The sequence below is a fragment of the Leucoraja erinacea genome, chromosome 3, assembly GCF_028641065.1.
Source record: "Leucoraja erinacea ecotype New England chromosome 3, Leri_hhj_1, whole genome shotgun sequence".
NCBI lineage: Eukaryota > Metazoa > Chordata > Chondrichthyes > Rajiformes > Rajidae > Leucoraja > Leucoraja erinaceus.
In genome coordinates, this window is record NC_073379.1 from 8254039 (window position 1) to 8272042 (window position 18004).

Below are 18004 nucleotides of genomic sequence, written 5' to 3' on the forward strand. Positions count from 1 at the left end.
CCATTGTGAGGAGGCCAAACGCAAACTGGAGGAACAGCTCCTTGTATTTCGCTTGGGCAGTTTACAACGCCGCGTGCGTATATAGATTTAGTTTAGATTAGTTTAGGCTAACAACACGAGTAGGGAACGCGGACGGAACGCTGAAGGACGAGAAGCCGAACCCAAGAAGTCGAGGCCAAGATGCCGAATGGACATCGCGTCGAAAAGCCGAGATACCGACACGACACGACAGGACACGGCGCCGATAGGAAATGATGTCGAACGGACATGAAGTGGAAAATTCATGGCGTCGAATGGACATTGAGCCGAAATGATGAATAGGTCTGAAACACTTTAAAAAAATCTATATTTGCTGCAAGAATTGTTGTACGTTGTTACATTTTGAAATAGTTAAATTGTTGTACCTTATACGTCTCCGGGGACGGGATTGGTCCGACACCTTGACAGTCATTGACAAAGGTCAGCGATTGGTCCAGACCCCCGTGTCCATCACATCACTACCTCTGTGGCAATCACAGCAGCTTGGAGTCACTGCAACCATTTTACAAACGCAATCTCAAGCTCCCCCCCCACCCCCCCCCCCCCTCCCAGCCTCCCGTCTCCCCCCGGCCAGTGGTGTGATGGACACGGAGGTCTGGACCAATCGCTGACCTTTGTCGATGACTGACAAGGTATCGGACCAATCCCGTCCCCAGAGACGTCGTGTCCGTTCGGCGTCTTGTCCGTTCGATGTCAGGTCCGTTCTGCGTCATGTCCGTTCGGTGTCGTGTCCGTTCTGCGTCATGTCCGTTCTGCGTCATGTCCGTTCTGCGTCATGTCCGTTCTGCGTCATGTCCGTTCTGCGTCATGTCCGTTCTGCGTTCTGCGTCGTGTCCGTTCTGCGTCGTGTCCGTTCTGCGTCATGTCCGTTCGGTGTCATGTCCGTTCTGCGTCGTGTCCGTTCTGCGTCATGTCCGTTCTGCGTCATGTCCGTTCTGCGTCGTGTCCGTTCTGTCTTGCCCGTTCTGCGTCATGTCCGTTCTGCGTCATGTCCGTTCTGCGTCATGCCCGTTCTGCGTCATGCCCGTTCGGTGTCGTGTCTGTTCGGCGTCGTGTCCGTTTGGTATCTTGGCTTTTCGGCGTGATGTACATTCAGCATCTTGGCTTCGGCTTCTCTAGTCCATCGACATCCTGTCTGCACACGCGCGGAAACAGGCCCCTTGGCCCGCCGAATCCGCACCGACCAGCGATCCCCACACACCAACACTCTCAGTGTATCTCTAAATTAAACCAATCTCTGACTAAAGAAATTACTTCTCATCTTTCTAAAGGAAAGTCCTTTTATTCTGAGGCTCTGGTCCTAGACCCTCCCACAAGTGTAAACATCTTCTCCACATCCACTCTATCTAAGTCAGTCGAATCCTTCCACACATGCTGCCTGACGCACCGAGTTTGTCCAGCGTTTGTTATTTGAGTCACGACTGCCAATCACAGTGACTTAGCAGTCTCACACAGGACGTGACACTCCTTTGCCCCACTCTGCTCTGTTGTTGCTCGTTCTTGATTATCTGGACGAATATTACACTTGGAACATTTAATCAGAAACCCGGTTATTATGGATAGTTTTGTAGTTCTGGTTAAAATCAGCCGCTTGCACATTTCTTATGGAGGCACGGTGGCACAGCGGTAGAGTTGCTGCCTCACAGCGCCAGAGAACCGGGTTCCATCCTGACTACGGGCGCTGTGTGTATGGAGTTTGTACGTTCACCCCGTGACTTGCGTGGGTTTTGGCCGGGAGCTCCGGTTTCCTCACACATCCCAAAGACGTATGGGTTTGTAAGTTAATTGGCTTTGGTATAAATGTAAATTGTTCCCAGTGTGAGTAGGATAGTGTTAGTGTGCGGGGATCGCTGGTCGGCGAGGACTCGGTGGGCCGAAGGGGCCTGTTTCCGTGCTGTATTTCTAAACTAAATTGAAACTCAATTGGATATTGCCCCTAGTGTGTAGGATAGTGCTTTATCGATATAGCACAGAAATAGGTCCTTCGGCCCACCGAGCCCGCACCGACCAGCAATCCCCGTACACTAACACTATCCTACACACTTTACCGAAGCCAATTAACTTGCAAATCTGTACGTCTTTGGAATGTGGGAGGAAACCAGAGCACCCGGAGAAAACCCACGCAAGTCACGGGGGAAAAGGTACAAAACACCGTACAGACCGCACCCCTCGTCAGGATGGAACCCGGGTCTCTGGCACTGTGAGGCAGCAACTCTACCGCTGCACCACCGTGCTGCACTTAGTGTAAGGGGTGATTGCTGGTCGTTGTGGACTCGGCGGGCCGAAGGGCCTGTTTCCTTTAGAGCTGTGTCTCCAAAGGACTGAAGTAAAGTCTAATGTTAACGCGAGCTAGTCCGTGCCGTGCCTGGAATGTTATCGAGTAGTTTCTGCTGGGCTTTGTGCTTCGTCTCCAACCGTTGCTGCTCAGTCCGTGGAGCTGTACTGGGCGCTAATTTACCATTTGGCCAGAAGGCATCTCGAAAGACGTTGATGTAGCAAACCAGCATCTGCTCACTCACCATCCAGTTGATAGTGTCGCGAATTTGCCTGAAATAAAAGACACCAGTAAACCTGTGATGGTCAAACAATTAACTGCGTCTAAAAACAGGTTAATTTTAAGAACACAACTGGAACAGAAGATGGTGAATCCATGGAATTCATTAACGCAGACGGACATGGAGGCCAAGTCAATGGATATTATTTTCACGTTCATAAGTTCTAGGAGCAGAGTGAGGCCATTCGGCCCATCAAGTCGACTCCGCCATTCAATCATGGCCGATCCATCTCTCCCTCTTAGCCCCATTCTCCTGCCTTCTCCACATAACCCCTGACGACTTTAAGGCAGAGATTGATAGAGTCTTGATTAGTTCGGATGTGCCAGGGATTACGGGGAGAAGGCAGGAGAATGGGGCTTCTCCTCTAGAAGGAACACCATCCCGAGCTGGGAATATATCACTGTTCCACCATCGTTGCTGCACGCCAATAGTTGCACTCCTCCCCAAAAGCATCAATGGAGCAGCTTGACCAGAAAGACAGCACCAGTCAGCTCACCACCACTTCTCATGAGGAGTGAGCATAAAATGATGGCTTCATCAATAACGCTCATATCCCCAAAGTTGATAAGTTTCAGTCTGGTCACATCTACGACCATTCAATGGCACGGAGAATGTAGATACTCCATGTAGGTACAGAGAATGGACGTTGCAGGTACTATCACAAGGTTTAAGCAGGGACCTTCACATTTAAGAAACATTTCAGTTGTCAAGCTGGAAAGGGTGCAGGGGAGGATTTACGAGGATGTTGCCAGGAACTCGAGGGCCTCAGCTATGGGGAGAGGTTGAGCAGGCTGGTACTCTATTCCTTGGAGCACAGGAGAATGAGGGGTGATCTTATAGAGGTGTAAAAAATCATGAGAGGAATAGATCGGGTAGAAGCACAGAATCTCTTGCCCCAGAGCATGTGAATCGAGATCCAGAGGACATAGGTTTAAGGAGAAGGGGGAAAGATTTAATAGGAATCTGAGGGGTAACCTTTTCACACAAAGGGTGGTGGGTGTATGGAACGAGCTGTCAGAAGAGGTAGTTGAGGCAGGGGCTATTGTTCAGTTTAGTTTATTGTCACGTGTACCGAGGTACAGTGAAAAGCTTTTTGTTGCTTGCTATCCAGTCAGCTGAAAGACAATACATGATTACAATCGATCCATTTACAGTGCATATATACATGCAACGTTTATGAAACGTTTAGACAGGTATATGGACTGAATAGGGTTAGAAGGATAAGGGCCAAACGCAGGCATAGAAACATAGACATAGAAACATAGGAAATAGGTGCAGGAGTAGGCCATTCGGCCCTTCGAGCCAGTACCGCCATTCAATATGACCATGGCTGATCATCCACAATCGGTGCCCTGTTCCTGCTTTCTCCCCACATCCCTTGATTCCGTTAGCCCTAAGATCTAACCCCAGGCAGTGTAAATGGTGAGTTGGCGCAAGTTGGGCCGATGGCCTGTTTCCGCGTAGTATGACTCGATGACTATATGAGAAAGCAATGTGATAACCATTCCAACATCCCGGGTTTGATATTCAAATCCCCAAACAGAGGATTATGTTGAGGGTGGTTCTGAATAATATTCTTGAGCTGCCATTTCTTGTTATCACCACTAATTTAAACAGAAGATAAACACCTATAGTTCACATCATCTTGCCTTCCGTGCTTGCTCAGTGCTTGTTCTTCTGATGAAAATAATTAAAATTTGAAAGATTCTGGATCTGAATATGTAGTTTACAAGTCCCCGGAGATGTTAATGCTGCATACAAAACTGATTAGACGTAGTGAATGGAATGAGGTACTGACAACTGACATTACACTAACGTTACGTGACCTTCATATTCCATTATTCAGTGCAGTCTTCATGAAACAATTTGACAATGAACCCTGCCAAAGAGTTGATTAAAGCACGGCAACTGCATTTTATGGCCAGTATAATTGAATCTTTCCACATTTGAAAGGTTCAGTTCTTAAACAATTTCCAGCAATTTCCATCCACTTACGTTGATTTACTCTGAGCGCTGACAGAGAAATAGGAAGATCAATTTTGCTGCACTCGACATTCGCCAAGTTGTGTTTGGGTCGGCACAGAGGCTCAGCGGATAGTTTAGTTTGGAGATACAGGGTGGGAACAGGCCCTTCGGCTCACAGAGTCTACACGCACCAGCGTTCCCCGCACACGAAAGGGCCCGTCCCACTTACCGATTAGTTTCGGCGGCTGCTGGCGTCATATCAGTGTCGCCAAAAGATTTTGAACATTTCAAAATCCAGCGGCGACAAAAAAAATGTTGCGACACGTGATGAAACACGTTAATACGTCGTCACGCCACGACATGCCGCAAGTTTTTCGGTGACCTGATACATCAGTCAATGATGCCGGCAGTCGCTGAAAAAAAATCGCCAAGTGGGACAGGCCCTTAACTCTGGCCCACACACACTAGGAACAAGTTACATTTACACCAAGCCAATTAACCTGCAAACCCGTACATCATTGGACTGTGGGAGGCAACCGAAGATCTCGGAGAAAACCCTCGCAGGTCACGGGGAGAACGTACAAACTCCGTACCGACAGCACCGGTAGTCAGGATTGAACGCGGGTTTCTGGGGCGCTGTGAGGCAGCGACTCTACCGCTGCGCCACCGTGCCGCGGTTCAATGTTGTTACTGTACCTGCTTCAGCTACCTCCTCCGACATCACGTCCCATCTACCAAGTTGCCCCTCGGGTTCCCACCAAATCGCTTCCCTACTTAATCTACAAACACGCACGTCTTTGGGATGTGGAAGGAAACCGGGGCATCCGGTGTAAACCCACACGGCCACAGGGAACACACGACGACACTGACAACATTTAACGCCGGCACGGTGGCGCAGAGGTAGAGTTGCCGCCTTACGGCCCCAGACACCCGGGTTCAATCCTGACAACGGGTGCTGTCTGTACGGACTTTGTACGTACTCCCAATGAACATGCGCACATTAGTAGGTTATAAATAGTTTCTAGTGTGTAGGATAACACTAGTGCGTCAGCTAGGTCAATTGGCTTCAGTGAACACAAAATTGGCAATTGCCCCCAGTGTACGGGGTAATTGCTGGTCGGTGGGCCGAAGGGCCTGTTTCCATGCTGTATCTCTAAAGTAAAGTCTAAAGACGTTGCCGGACCCGGGTTTCCCACCGCACTTTATCTTCTAAACAGTTAACGTCTCTGGTTTGGGACCCTTCATCAGTTCTGCCTTCCCTGCTGAGCCTTTGGCACATTTTCAGTTTTGTTACTTTGTGCAAAATTTCGATTCACAAATAGCTGTTCATGGATACAAGAGTTGTACATCACAAAACTGCAGAAGAACAATGGGGGGGGGGGGGGGGGGGGGGGGGGGGGAGGGCAGAGGGGGGAGGGGGGGGGGGGGGGGGGGGGGTAGGAATGGTACTTACTTATTGATTGTCCTTCCAAAAGTAACTTGTACCAGAGCAATAAGTGTCTTCCTGACCCATTTGAACACTGTGAAGTAGAGGGGAATAAGATGAAGCTTACTGAAAGACTAAAATCACATTATATTTTAGAGTCATACATTTCAATGTGAAACAGGCCTTTCGACCCAACTTGCCCACAATGACCAACATGCCCCGTCTACACTAGTCCCACCTGCCTGCGTTTGGTCCATATCCCTCCAAACCTGTCCTATCCACGTACCTGTCTAACTGTCTCTTAAACGTTGCGACAGTCCCAGCCTCAACTACCTCCTCCGGCCACTCGTTGCATACACCCACCACCCTTTGTGTGAAAAAGTTACCCCTCAGGTTCCTATTAAATCTTTACCCCCTCATCTTAAACTTATGAATTGAGGTTTTAGATTCCCCTACTCAAGGCAAGAGACTGTACCCGATCTATTCCTCTCATGATTTTGTACACCTCTATAAGATCACCCGTCATCCTTCTGCGCTCCAATAAATAAAGTCCCAGCCTGCTCAACCTCTCCCTATAGCTCACACCCTCTAATCCTGGCAACATCCTTGTAAATCTTCTCTACACCCTTTCCAGCTTAACAACATGTTTCCTAAAACATGGTGTCTAGAACTGAACACAATACTCTAACTGTGGCCTCACCAATGTCTTATATAAATGCAACATGACTTCCCAACTTCTATGCTCATTTTTGCTTTCTTCTCCATATAAATTGGAGCAAAGTTTGACCAGGTTAAAATATTGCAACTGATGAGCTCTCTCCTAGAATACCTCCAAATGAAACACCTCCTGTATAAAACTGGAATAAAGCCAATCCAACAACAGGAAAAACAGACATAAGGAACTGCAGATGCTGGTTAAAAAAAAAAAGACAAAGTGCTGGATTAACTCAGCAGATCAGGCATCTCTTGTACATCAGCACTATCCCACACTAGGGACAAATTACTTATTTTACCGAAGCCAATTAATCTACAAACCTGTACGTCTTTGGAGTGTGGGAGGAAACTGGGGCACCCGGAGAAAACCCACGCAGGTCACGGGGAGAACGTACAAAATCCACACAGACAGCACCTGTAGTCAGGATCGAACCTGGGTCTTGGCGCTAACGCTGCGCCACCGTGACCGCCCCACCCATGTTCCCCAGGGATGCTGCCTGACCCGCTGAGTGACTCCAGCACTTTGCTGCAGTAACTCAGAAGGATGCTTAAAAGGATGAGAGGGAATCTTATTGAAACATGTAAGGTTAATAAGGGTTTGGACACGCTTAGAGGCAGGAAACATGTTCCCAATGTTGGGGGAGTCCAGAACCAGAGGCCACAGTTTAAGAATAAGGGGTAAGCCATTTAGAACGGAGATGAGGAAAAACTTTTTCACACAGAGGGTTATGAGTCTGTGGAATTCTCTGCCTCAGAAGGGCGGTGGAGGCCGGTTCTCTGGGTGTTTTTAAGAGAGAGTTTGAGAGAGCTCTTAAAGATAGCGGAGTCAGGGGATATGGGGAGAATGCAGGAACAGGGTACTGATTGTAGATGATCAGCCATGATCATATTGAATGGCGGTGCTGGCTCGAAGGGTCGAACTCCTGCACCTATTGTCTATTGTGTCTTTTCTTTTAAAAATACCCAAATCACGTTGACATATCTGTTTTTAAAACATAACAGTTTAAAACCCCTTCTATATTTTGATGTTTTAAACGTGGGGGTGTCTATGTGGTTACTCTTCAAAGAAAATCACATTGACCTCGATGTATCAAGAATGTAACTTATTTTTTACTTCAATATTATATCAATAATTCTTAGTTCAAAGAAAACAGGTCACCACAGGAGAAAAAAGTGGTAGTTTATTGTGTGGTAAATTGATTCCAATGTTTGCAATAATTCTACACACTCAATTTATTGTAATAACACTCTCAGCCGAGAAAAATCAATAAAATGAACGAGAACTTCAAAATGATGATGCAATTCCCAAGTAAACAATGTTCTATGTTGATAGATCAAGCTGAAAGAATCTAGAGGCAGCGGTAGAGTTGCTGCCTCACAGCGCCAGGGACCCGGGTTCGATCCCGACTACAGGTGCTGTCTGTACGGAGTTTGCACGTTCTCCTTGTGATATGCGTTTCAAGGGAAAAAAAACAGACACAAAAGCAGGAGTAACTCAGCGGGTCAGGCAGCATCTGTGGAGAAAAGGAATAGGTGATGTTTCGGGCCACCTAAGAAGACCTAAGAAGACCAGGTTGGAAGAAGGGTCTCGACCTGAAACGTCACTAATTCCTTTTCTCCACGGGCACATGTACGGAGTTTTCACTTTCTCCCTTTGACGGAGTCAGGGGATATGGGGAGAAGGCAGGAACAGGGTACTGATTGGAGATGAGCAGCCATGATCACATTGAATGGAGGTGCTGGCTCAAAGGGCTGAATGGCTTACTCCTGCACCTATTGTCTATTGTATAGGGAGTGGATGACAAAGTGGGATAACATAGATTAACCGCAGTGGTAGAGTTGCTGCCTTACAGCGTCAGAGACCCATGTTCAATTCTGTCCGCAGGTGCTGTTTTTAACAGAGTTTGTAATTTCTCCTTGTGAGTGTGGGGGTTTTCTCCGGGTGCTCCGGTTTCCTCCCACATTCCAAAGGTGCACAGGTTTGTAGGTTAATTGTCTTCGGTAAAAATTGCAAATAGTCCCTAGTGTCTGTATCTCTAAACTAAGTTAGATCTTTCATTCCAACACCATCCACCACATTCTGGCTTACTTTAGTTAAGATACAGCACAGAAACAGGCCCTTCGGCCCACCGAGTCCAGGCCGACCAGTGATCCCCGCACACTAACTCTATCCTACACACACTAGGGGCAATTTACAATATACAATTTTTTACTGAAGCCAATCACCCTGCAAATCTGTACCCGTTTGGAGTGTGGGAGGAAACCGGAGCACCCGGAGAAAACCCACGCAGGTCACGGGGAGAACGTGCAAACTCAGTTCAGACAGCGCCCGTAGTCAGGATCGAACCTCTGGAGCTGCAAGGTAGCAACTCCACCGCTGCGCCACCGTGCCGTTCTGAGCACCACATTACACAGAGGTAGACACCAACTGCTGGAGTAACTCAGCGGGACAGGCAGCATCTCTGAAGAAAGGTCTCGACACGAAACGTCACCCATTCCTTCTCACCAGAGATGCTGCCTGCCACGCTGAGTTACTCCGGCAGTCTGAGTCTATCTTCGATTTTAAACCAGCATCTGCAATTCCTTCCACCACATTACAAACACGGGCATAAAGGAAACATAGTGAGTTGACTTACTTCCCCTGAGCTCAAAGATCTCCGCAATGAGCATAAAACAAGGTTCGGCAAGCGAGTCTTTTTTGCAGTCAACCTCATCTCCGTAGTCCGACAGATCACTGTCCTCCTCAGTTTCCTCCTGAGTACAGCAACAGGAAAAAATCACAACAAAAACACATAGGCCGTGTGAGGTTACAGGGATGAGATGCCAAGGAGACAGCTCGAGAGACTAAGTGCGAGGACAGAAGGTACAGCAAAACGCTTTTGTTGCTTGCTAACCAGTCCATAGGCAATAGACATTCGAGTCAGCCATGACTCAATGTGATCATGGCTGATCATCCCCAATCAGTACCCCGCTCCTGCCTTCTCCCCATATCCCCTGACTCCGCTATCTTTAATGGAAAAATCTTTAACGAAAAAACAGGCAACGGAAAGACAATGCATGATTACAATCGAGCCATTCACCATGTACAGTGTAGATGATAGGGGAATAACGGTTAGTGCCAGGAAACATCAGCAAAGTCCGGTCGAGGATAGTCCGAGGGTCACAAATGAGGGAGATAGAGTTCAGCACTGCTCTCTGGCTGTGGTAGGATGATTCAGTTGCCTGATAACGAGCTGGGAAGAAACTGTCCCTGAATCTGGAGGTGTGCATTTTCACATTTCTGTACCTTTTGCCTGATGGGAGAGGGGAGAAGAGGGAGTGGCCAGGGTGAGAATGGTCCTTGATTATGCTGCTGACCTTGCCGAGGCAGCGTGAGGTGTAGATGGAGTCAATGGAAGGGAGGTTGATTTGTATGTGTTCAAGAAGGAACTGCAGATGCTGAAAGATCGAAGGTACACAAAATTGCTGGAGAAACTCAGTGGGTGCAGCAGAATCTATGGAGCGAAGGAAATAGGCGACGTTTCGGCTCGAAACGTCGCCTATTTCCTTCGCTCCATAGATGCTGCTGCACCCACTGAGTTTCTCCAGCAATTTTGTGTACCCAGGTTGATTTGTATGATGGTCTGGACTCTTTAGGCGACTACTCACGACCATACAGGCTTCACTCCACTAATTATAAGAGCCTTATCTCGCTCTCTCTTGAAAGTATCCAGAGAACCTGCCTCCACCGCCCTCTGAGGCAGAGAATTCCACCGACTCACAACTGTCTGTGAGAAAAAGCGTTTCCTCGTCTACGTTCTAAATGGCTTACCCCTTATTCTTAAACTGTGGCCCCTGGGTCTGGACTCCCCCAACATCGGGAACATTTTTCCTGCCTCTAGCATGTCTAAGCCCTTAACAAACTTATATGTCTCAATGAGATGCTCTCTCATCCTTCTAAACTCCAGAGTGTACAAGCTAAGCTGCTCCATTCTCTCACCATATGACAGTATCGCCATCCCAGGAATTAACCTTGTAAACCTACGCTGCACTCCCGCAATAGCAAGAATGTCCTTCCTCAAATTAGGGGACCAAAACTGCATGCAATACTCCGGGTGTGGTCTCACTAGGGCTCTGTACAACTGCAGAAGGACCTCTTTGCTCCGATATTCGATTCCTCTTGTTATAAATGCATGATTACGATGCATGAGGATTGCAGTTGGTCCCGCAGTTGAGCGTAATGGGGTTAAGGGTCTGTCCCACTTACACGACTTTTTCGGCGACTGCCAGCACCCGTCATAGGTCGTTGCAGGTCACCAGAAATGTTCAACATGTTGAGAATCCAGCGTTGACCAGAACAAGGTACGACTCTTTGGACGACTACTCACGACCGTACAGGCTTCACCCTGCGACATGTCACCAGGGTTGGTCGTGAGTTGTCTCCTCAGTCGCCCAAAGAGTCGCAGCATCATTCTGGTCGCCGCTGGATTTTCGACATGTTGAACATTTTCAGCGACACGGAATGACCTATGATGGGTGCTGGCAGTCGCTGGAAAAGTTGTGTAAGTGGGACAGGCCCTTAAGTGTCTGTAGTGTGACTTGAACCATAAACTTCTGCTTCAGAGGCGAGAATGCTGGACACAAAGTCATGACTGGGCACAAAGTGCTGGGGCAACTCAGCCTGTCAAGCATCATCTCTGGAGAACATGCACAGGTCATCTTGGTCTTGGATGGAGCCGTTCCCAAACCATAGTTAAAATGGAGGGTTTAGTGTGAGTGAAACGCTAAGGGACTGGCGAGAGAAACTCAGAGTTTGGACTATAGGTTTACACTTCCGGTGGGTGTAGTGGTGAATAGTAGCAGAAAGAATGAAGGCAGTCATACATAGAAACATAGAAAATAAGTGCAGGAGTAGGCCATTCGGCCCTTCGAGCCAGCACCGCCATTCAATGTGGTCATGGCTGATCATCCACAATCAGTACCCCGTTCCTGCTCTCTCCCTAAATCCCTTGATTCTGTTAGCTCCAAGTGCCAAATCTAACTCTCTCTTGAATACATACAGTGAATTGGCCTCTAGTGCCTATGTGGCAGAGAATTACACACTTCTATACATTAGCTGGCTTTACCTTGCACTAAACGTTATTCCCTTATCATGTATCTATATACTGTGGACGGCTGGATTGTAATTGTGTATTGTCTTTCCGCTGACTAGTTAGCACGCAACAAAAGCTTTTCACTGTACCTCGGTACACGTGACAATAAACTAAACTGAATTGAACTGATTTTAAGAAGGTGGTATTAGACGGGGTTTCTGAGGAGACTTAACAAAACAATTATCAACCCTATTCTGAAATTTTCAAGTAGATATAAGCAATGGTTCTTCATCAGTTATTAGGTTTGACCAGCTATTGCAAACTCTGTTCCTTTAAAATAAAATTAAATAAATTAAACCACAAGGTGTAGTTATGCAAAGCCTCATTGATATTCAAGTCAAAATGTTAATCTGCAAGTCGAATTGGTAGTAAAGAAAGCAAACTCAATGCTAGTATTTATTTCAATAGGGCTTGTATACAACAACAGGGATGTAACGCTGAGGCTCTATAAGGCGCTGGTCAGGCCGCATTTGGAGCATTGTGAGCAATTTTGGGCACAGTATCTGTGGAAGGATGTGCTGGCTCTGGAGAGGGTCCAGAGGAGGTTTACAAGAATGATCCCAGGAATGAGTAGGTTAGCCTATGAGGAGGGTTTGTCGGCACTGGGTCTGTACTCGCTGGAGTTTAGAAGAATGAGGGGGGGACCTCATTGAAACATACAGAATAGTGAAAGGCCTGGATAGAGTGGATGTGGAGAGGATGTTTCCACTAGTGGGAGAGTCTAGGAATAGAGGTCACAGCCTCAGAATTAAAGGAAGTTCTTTTATGAAGGAGATTGCGAGAAATTTCCTTAATCAGAGGGTGATGAATCTGTGGATTTTTTTTGCCACAGAAGGCAGTGGAGGCTAAGACAGTGGATATTTTGAAGGCAGAGGTAGATAGATTCTTGATTAGTACGGGTGTCAGGGGCTAGGGGGAGAAGGCAGGAGAATAGGATTAGGAGGGAGAGATAGATCAGCCATGATTGAATGGCGGAGTAGACTTGATGGGTCGAATGGCCTAATTCTGCTCCTATCACTTATGACATGACCTCATACGTACCTCTTGATGAGAGAAGAAATCTCCAGGAAGCCTCTCAAGAAAGGACGACAAAGAGAAGATTGACTTCTTGCCCTGGACATCAACAACTTTCAGGTATTCTGGGGAAGGGCTGAGAAAGCCGTAGAGGGCCTCGCTCTGGCAGAGCTTCTCATCTGTCAGGAGTTTCTGTGAGGAGGAAGGGCATGTCACAAATACCCAAACGCAATTGTTTAGTCTTAGGTTGGTTGTTAGTTTAGAGATACAGTGTGGAAACGGGCCCTTCGGCCCAACAAATCCGTGCCGACCAGCGACCCCCCTCGTATGCTAGCACTATCCTACACACTAGGGACAACTTACAATTTTATTTGTACCGAAGCGAATTAACCTACAAACCTGAGATAGACACAAAAAAATCAGCGGGAGAGACACAAAATGCTGGCAGCATCTCTGGATGGAAGGAATAGGTGATCTTTCGGGTCCAGACCACACCTGGAACAGCTCCTATACAGTCTATCGGCGAGACCAAGCGATCGTTTCGCTGAACACCTCCGCTCTGTCCGCCTAAACCTACCAGATCTACCGGTTGCTCAGCACTTTAACTCCCCCTCCCATTCCCAATCTGACCTTTCTGTCCTGGGCCTCCTCCATGGCCAGAGTGAGGTCCAGTGCAAATTGGAGGAACAGCACCTCATATTTTGCTTGGGCAGCTTACACCCCCAGAAGTATGAATATTGACTTCTCTAATTTCAAGTAACCCTTGCTTACCCTCTCTCTCCATCCCTCCCCCACCCTAGTTCTCCGACTAGTTCCACCGTCCTCCTGATTAAATTTTACTGATTGTCTGCTTTGTTGTCATAATGTAATTATGTGAAGCACTTTGGGGTCAATGCAAGTTGACTAAAAATGTGCTATATAAATAAGATTATTATTATTATATTATTATTGTCACCTTCCCCTCAGCTAACAATGAACCGTTCTACATTTCCATGATCTACGTCCCCTTTGATCTGCGTTTTCACACCTTACCCTTCCATATGTCTATGTCTCCCACTCCCCTGACCCTCAGTCTGAAGAAGGGTCTCGACTTGAAACGCACCCATTCCTTCTCTCCAGAGATGCTGCCTGACTCGCCGAGTTACTCCAGCATTTTGTGTCCAAGCAATTGTTTAGCCTTGGGTTGGTTTTTAGTTTAGAGATACAGCGCGGAAACAGGCCCTTTGGCCCACCGAGTCCGCGCCTACCAGCGATTACCCCTTACATACCATTATCCTACCCACTAGGGAAATTTTACATGTATTTTTGTGTGCCGAAGCTAATTAACCTATAAACCTGCACGTCTTTGGAGTGTGAGAGGAAACCGTAACACCCGGAGAAAACTCACGTAGGTCACGGGGAGAACGTACAAACTCCGTACAGACAGCACCAGTAGTCAGGATCGAACCTGGGTCTCTGGCGCTGTGAGGCGACAATTCTACCGCTGCGCCACCGTGCCGTCCATTCGATCCTGGCTAAGGGTGCTGTCTGCACGGAGATTGTGCGTTCTCCCTGTGACCATGTGGGTTTTCACCGGGTGCTCCGGTTTTCTCTCTCATATATATATATATATATATATATATATCTATAGTCGTATCTGTGGCAGGCGAATTTAAAAATGGGTGGTCAATCCAGAAATCAAAGACTTTCGTCAGTCATGGAGGAACAATCAATGCTAATGTTCTAAACCCCAGTGACTCATCTTCACAGAGTGCAGCTACACAAAGTTCTTTGATGTCATTGCTCTGAGCTGACTTTTAAAAGCAGGAAGAGATTAAAGGCAATTTTTCCATAGCAACTGACGTCTTATTAAAACGTTGCTTGCAAGATCAACGGAAAGCACAGCTTTGACTCTCTTTGTTGATCCCAGACCTTTTCTTAACTCGGATGTACATCCTGATTAGAACGTGCAGCCTGACTAATAATATTCAGATCACGCCAATAATCAGGATTTGAAGGCATGATATAACGGTGTGATTCTTGTTATATCATCAACGCGAGAAGTAATGTGCAGGAAGGAACTGCAGACGCTGGTTTACTGAAGATAGGCTGGAGGAATAGACATTAGACAATAGGTGCAGGAGTAGGCCATTAGGCCCTTCGAGCCAGCACCGCCATTCCATGTGATCATGGCTGATCATCACCAATCAGTACCCCGTTCCTGTCTTCTCCCCATATCGCCTAACTCCGCTATCTTTAAGATAACTCAGCGGGACAAGCAGCAACTCTGGTGAGAAGGAATGGGTGATATTTCGGGTCAAGACCCTTCTTCAGACTGAGAGTCAGGGGAGAGGGAAACTCGATGTTGCCTCAAAGGGAACAAGATGTACTAAATATTCAGCAAACAGAATCAATTGCTACAAAGGATAGGAAAGAAATATTGCAAGGGCTTTAGTGATGATTGAAAATATGCACCTGGTTAACTTCTAATGCAGTAGCATTAGTAAACCATCAGACTACAATGTCGTTTCATGAATTAGATTTTTTTTAATACAACTGCAAACATCCAGGTTACTATCCTAGAATTCTCTTTCTTTGGAAAAAAAAGCAAGGGGAAAACATGTCTGTGAAAAAAATGTCAACGACAGCGCAGCGATAGAGTTGCTGCCTCACAGCGCCAGAAACCCCGGTTCGATCCAGACTACGGGTGCTGTCTGTACGGAGTTTGTACGTTCTCCCTGTGACCTGCGTGGGTTTTCTCCTAGAGCTCTCCTAGAGTTTCCTTTTATCCCGAGTGTGTTCCAAATTGTCCCTAGTGGGAGTGTGTAGGATGGTGTTAATGTGCAAGGGTCGCTGGTCGATGCGGACTCAGTGGGCCGAATCTCTAAACTAATTATTACCTGCTCGTGAAGGCAAGGGAAATGCTTCACTGGCAGGGTAGATCAATCGATTAAAGACATCCACTTTTTCCACTGCTTGAAAAATAACACACTCTGACTATTGACCTAGTCCATTCTCATTTGAAACCATGCGATGAAAGGTCATAAACTCAAGGTAGACAAAAATGCTGGAGAAACTCAATAGGTGGGAGGCAGCACCTATGGAGCAAAGGAAATAGGTAACGTTTCGGGTCGAAACCCTTCTTCAGACCAAACCCAACACTGTTTTAATCTTGCAACTGGCTCACTGCATATTTCCAACTTAGAGTCATAGAGTCGTACTTCGGCCCAATTTCCTCATGTCGACCAACATGTCCCAGTTAAACTAGTCCCACCTGTGGTGGATGTTTGTGTTAAATTCTATTGTGTATTGTGTGTTCTTTTCAAGTGTATCGCTGCTGGCAAATTAATTTCACTGCACCTTTCGCTGCATGTGATGAATACAATTGAATTTGACTTTGACTGCCCGCGTTTGGCCCATATCCCTCCAACCCTGTCCTATCCATGTACCTGTCTAACTATTTCTTAAACGTATTGATGTTGTTTGTCCTTTGTAGTCGAAGAAGACCATGATTCATTGTTTAAGAAGGAACTGCAGATGCTGGAAAATCGAAGGTAGACAAAAGTGCTGGAGAAACTCAGCGGGTGCAGCAGCATCTATGGAGCGAAGGAAATAGGCAACGTTTCGGGCCGAAACCCTTCTTCAGACTGATGTAGGGTGGGAAGAAGAAAGGAAGAAAGAAGAGGAGGAGCCCGAGAGCTGAGGGAGAGCTGAGAAGGGGAGGAGACAGCAAGGGCTACCGGAAATTGGAGAATTCAATGTTCATGCCGTTAGGGTGCAGACTACCCAAGTCTGAGGTGCTGCTCCTCCAATTTCCGGTGGTGCTCACTCTGGTCGTGGAGGAGGTCCAGGACAGAGAGGTCGGATTCGGAATGGGAGGGGGAGTTGAAGTGCTGAGCCACAGGGAGATCAGGTTGGCTAATGCGGACCGAGCGGAGGTGTTCGGCAAAACGAACACTTGTCGCTTTACCTCCCCCCTCGACTCCATTCAAGGACCCAAGCAGTCGTTCCAGGTGCGACAGAGGTTCACCTACACCTCATCCAACCTCATCTATTGCATCTGCTGCTCTAGATGTCAGCTGATCTACATCGGTGAGACCAAGCGTAGGCTTGGCGATCGTTTCGCCCAACACCTCCACTCGGAGGTTTTTGTTTTTGTTTGTGGGTCCGGAGGTGACTGGTGAGACCGATCCGGGCCTGGAAGGCTCGCCCGCATATGGGACACAGTTGGGTGGGCGCTGCAGTAGAAGTTGAAGTTGCTCGAGCCTGAGCTTCTTCTGAGCTGCACGCGCTCCTGTGGTGGTCTTGCTTTGCCCAGTTGGGTGGTACGGGTCCTGACGTTGGGATAGTCCCAGCCTCAACTACCTCCTCTGGCAGTTTGTTCCATACACGCACCACCCTTTGTGTGAAAAAAGTTACCCTTTTGTTATTTTTTGTTGGGGGGTGTGTGTGTGGGGGGGTGGAGGTGGGATGGGAGGGAGGTGGTAACTTTTATATCTCTCCCTGCACGGGAGACCCGACCTTTTCTTGTCGGGTCTCCGTTGTCGTTGGGGCTGCAATGAGGAGCGGCCTCCAACAGAAGAAGACCGGGGACTCTGGTGCCGACTCACCTCACCGTCGCGGAGCTGGCCGAGTCCAGAGCGGGTGGAGCGGTGGTGGAGCGCTGCTGCTGCTGCTGCTGCTGCCTGCGACCTCTGCTGAGTCGGAGGCTGCAACTGCGGGTCTGCGGACGGCGGCACTGGGAGCCCGCGGGTCCCTGGAGGGAGACCGCTTTTCAGGGCTCCTGCAACGGCGACTTCTCCCGCCCGAGTTGCGGGGTCGAAGAGCTCCTGGAGCGGGACCTAACATCACCGCCCCACGCGGCTTGGAATGGCCGCGGGACTCTGCGAGCGCACGTCGGGGGCTCTAACAGCAAGACCCGGTGTGCGACCTTGCATCACCCGGCGTGGCTTTAATGGCCGCGGGACAATCGCCATCGCCAGCCGGGGGCTTTGACTTTGACTCTGACATCGAGGGGGGGGAGAGTGCAGTGGAGAGATAAGTTTTTTTTGGCCTTCCATCACAGCGATGTGATGGATGTTTATGTAAAATGTAAATTATGTTGTGTCTGGGGTCTATTTGTTTGTAATGTATGGCTGCAGAAACGGCATTTCGTTTGGACCTCAAGGGGTCCAAATGAC

The 18004-nt window shown here is 47.9% G+C and overlaps 1 protein-coding gene across 1 annotated transcript in view; it reads right to left on the bottom strand.

Moving 5' to 3' along the window:
• Positions 1-18004, bottom strand: part of snx25 (sorting nexin 25) — a 210257-nt gene that overhangs the window by 13277 nt on the left and 178976 nt on the right. Inside the window, exons 15-18 of the mRNA XM_055632018.1 lie at positions 12873-13037; positions 9336-9453; positions 6013-6079; positions 2405-2586 (exon numbers count right to left, since the gene is read on the bottom strand). Coding sequence (XP_055487993.1) covers positions 2405-2586; positions 6013-6079; positions 9336-9453; positions 12873-13037 — 532 coding nt within the window. The remainder of the gene's footprint in view (positions 1-2404; positions 2587-6012; positions 6080-9335; positions 9454-12872; positions 13038-18004) is intronic.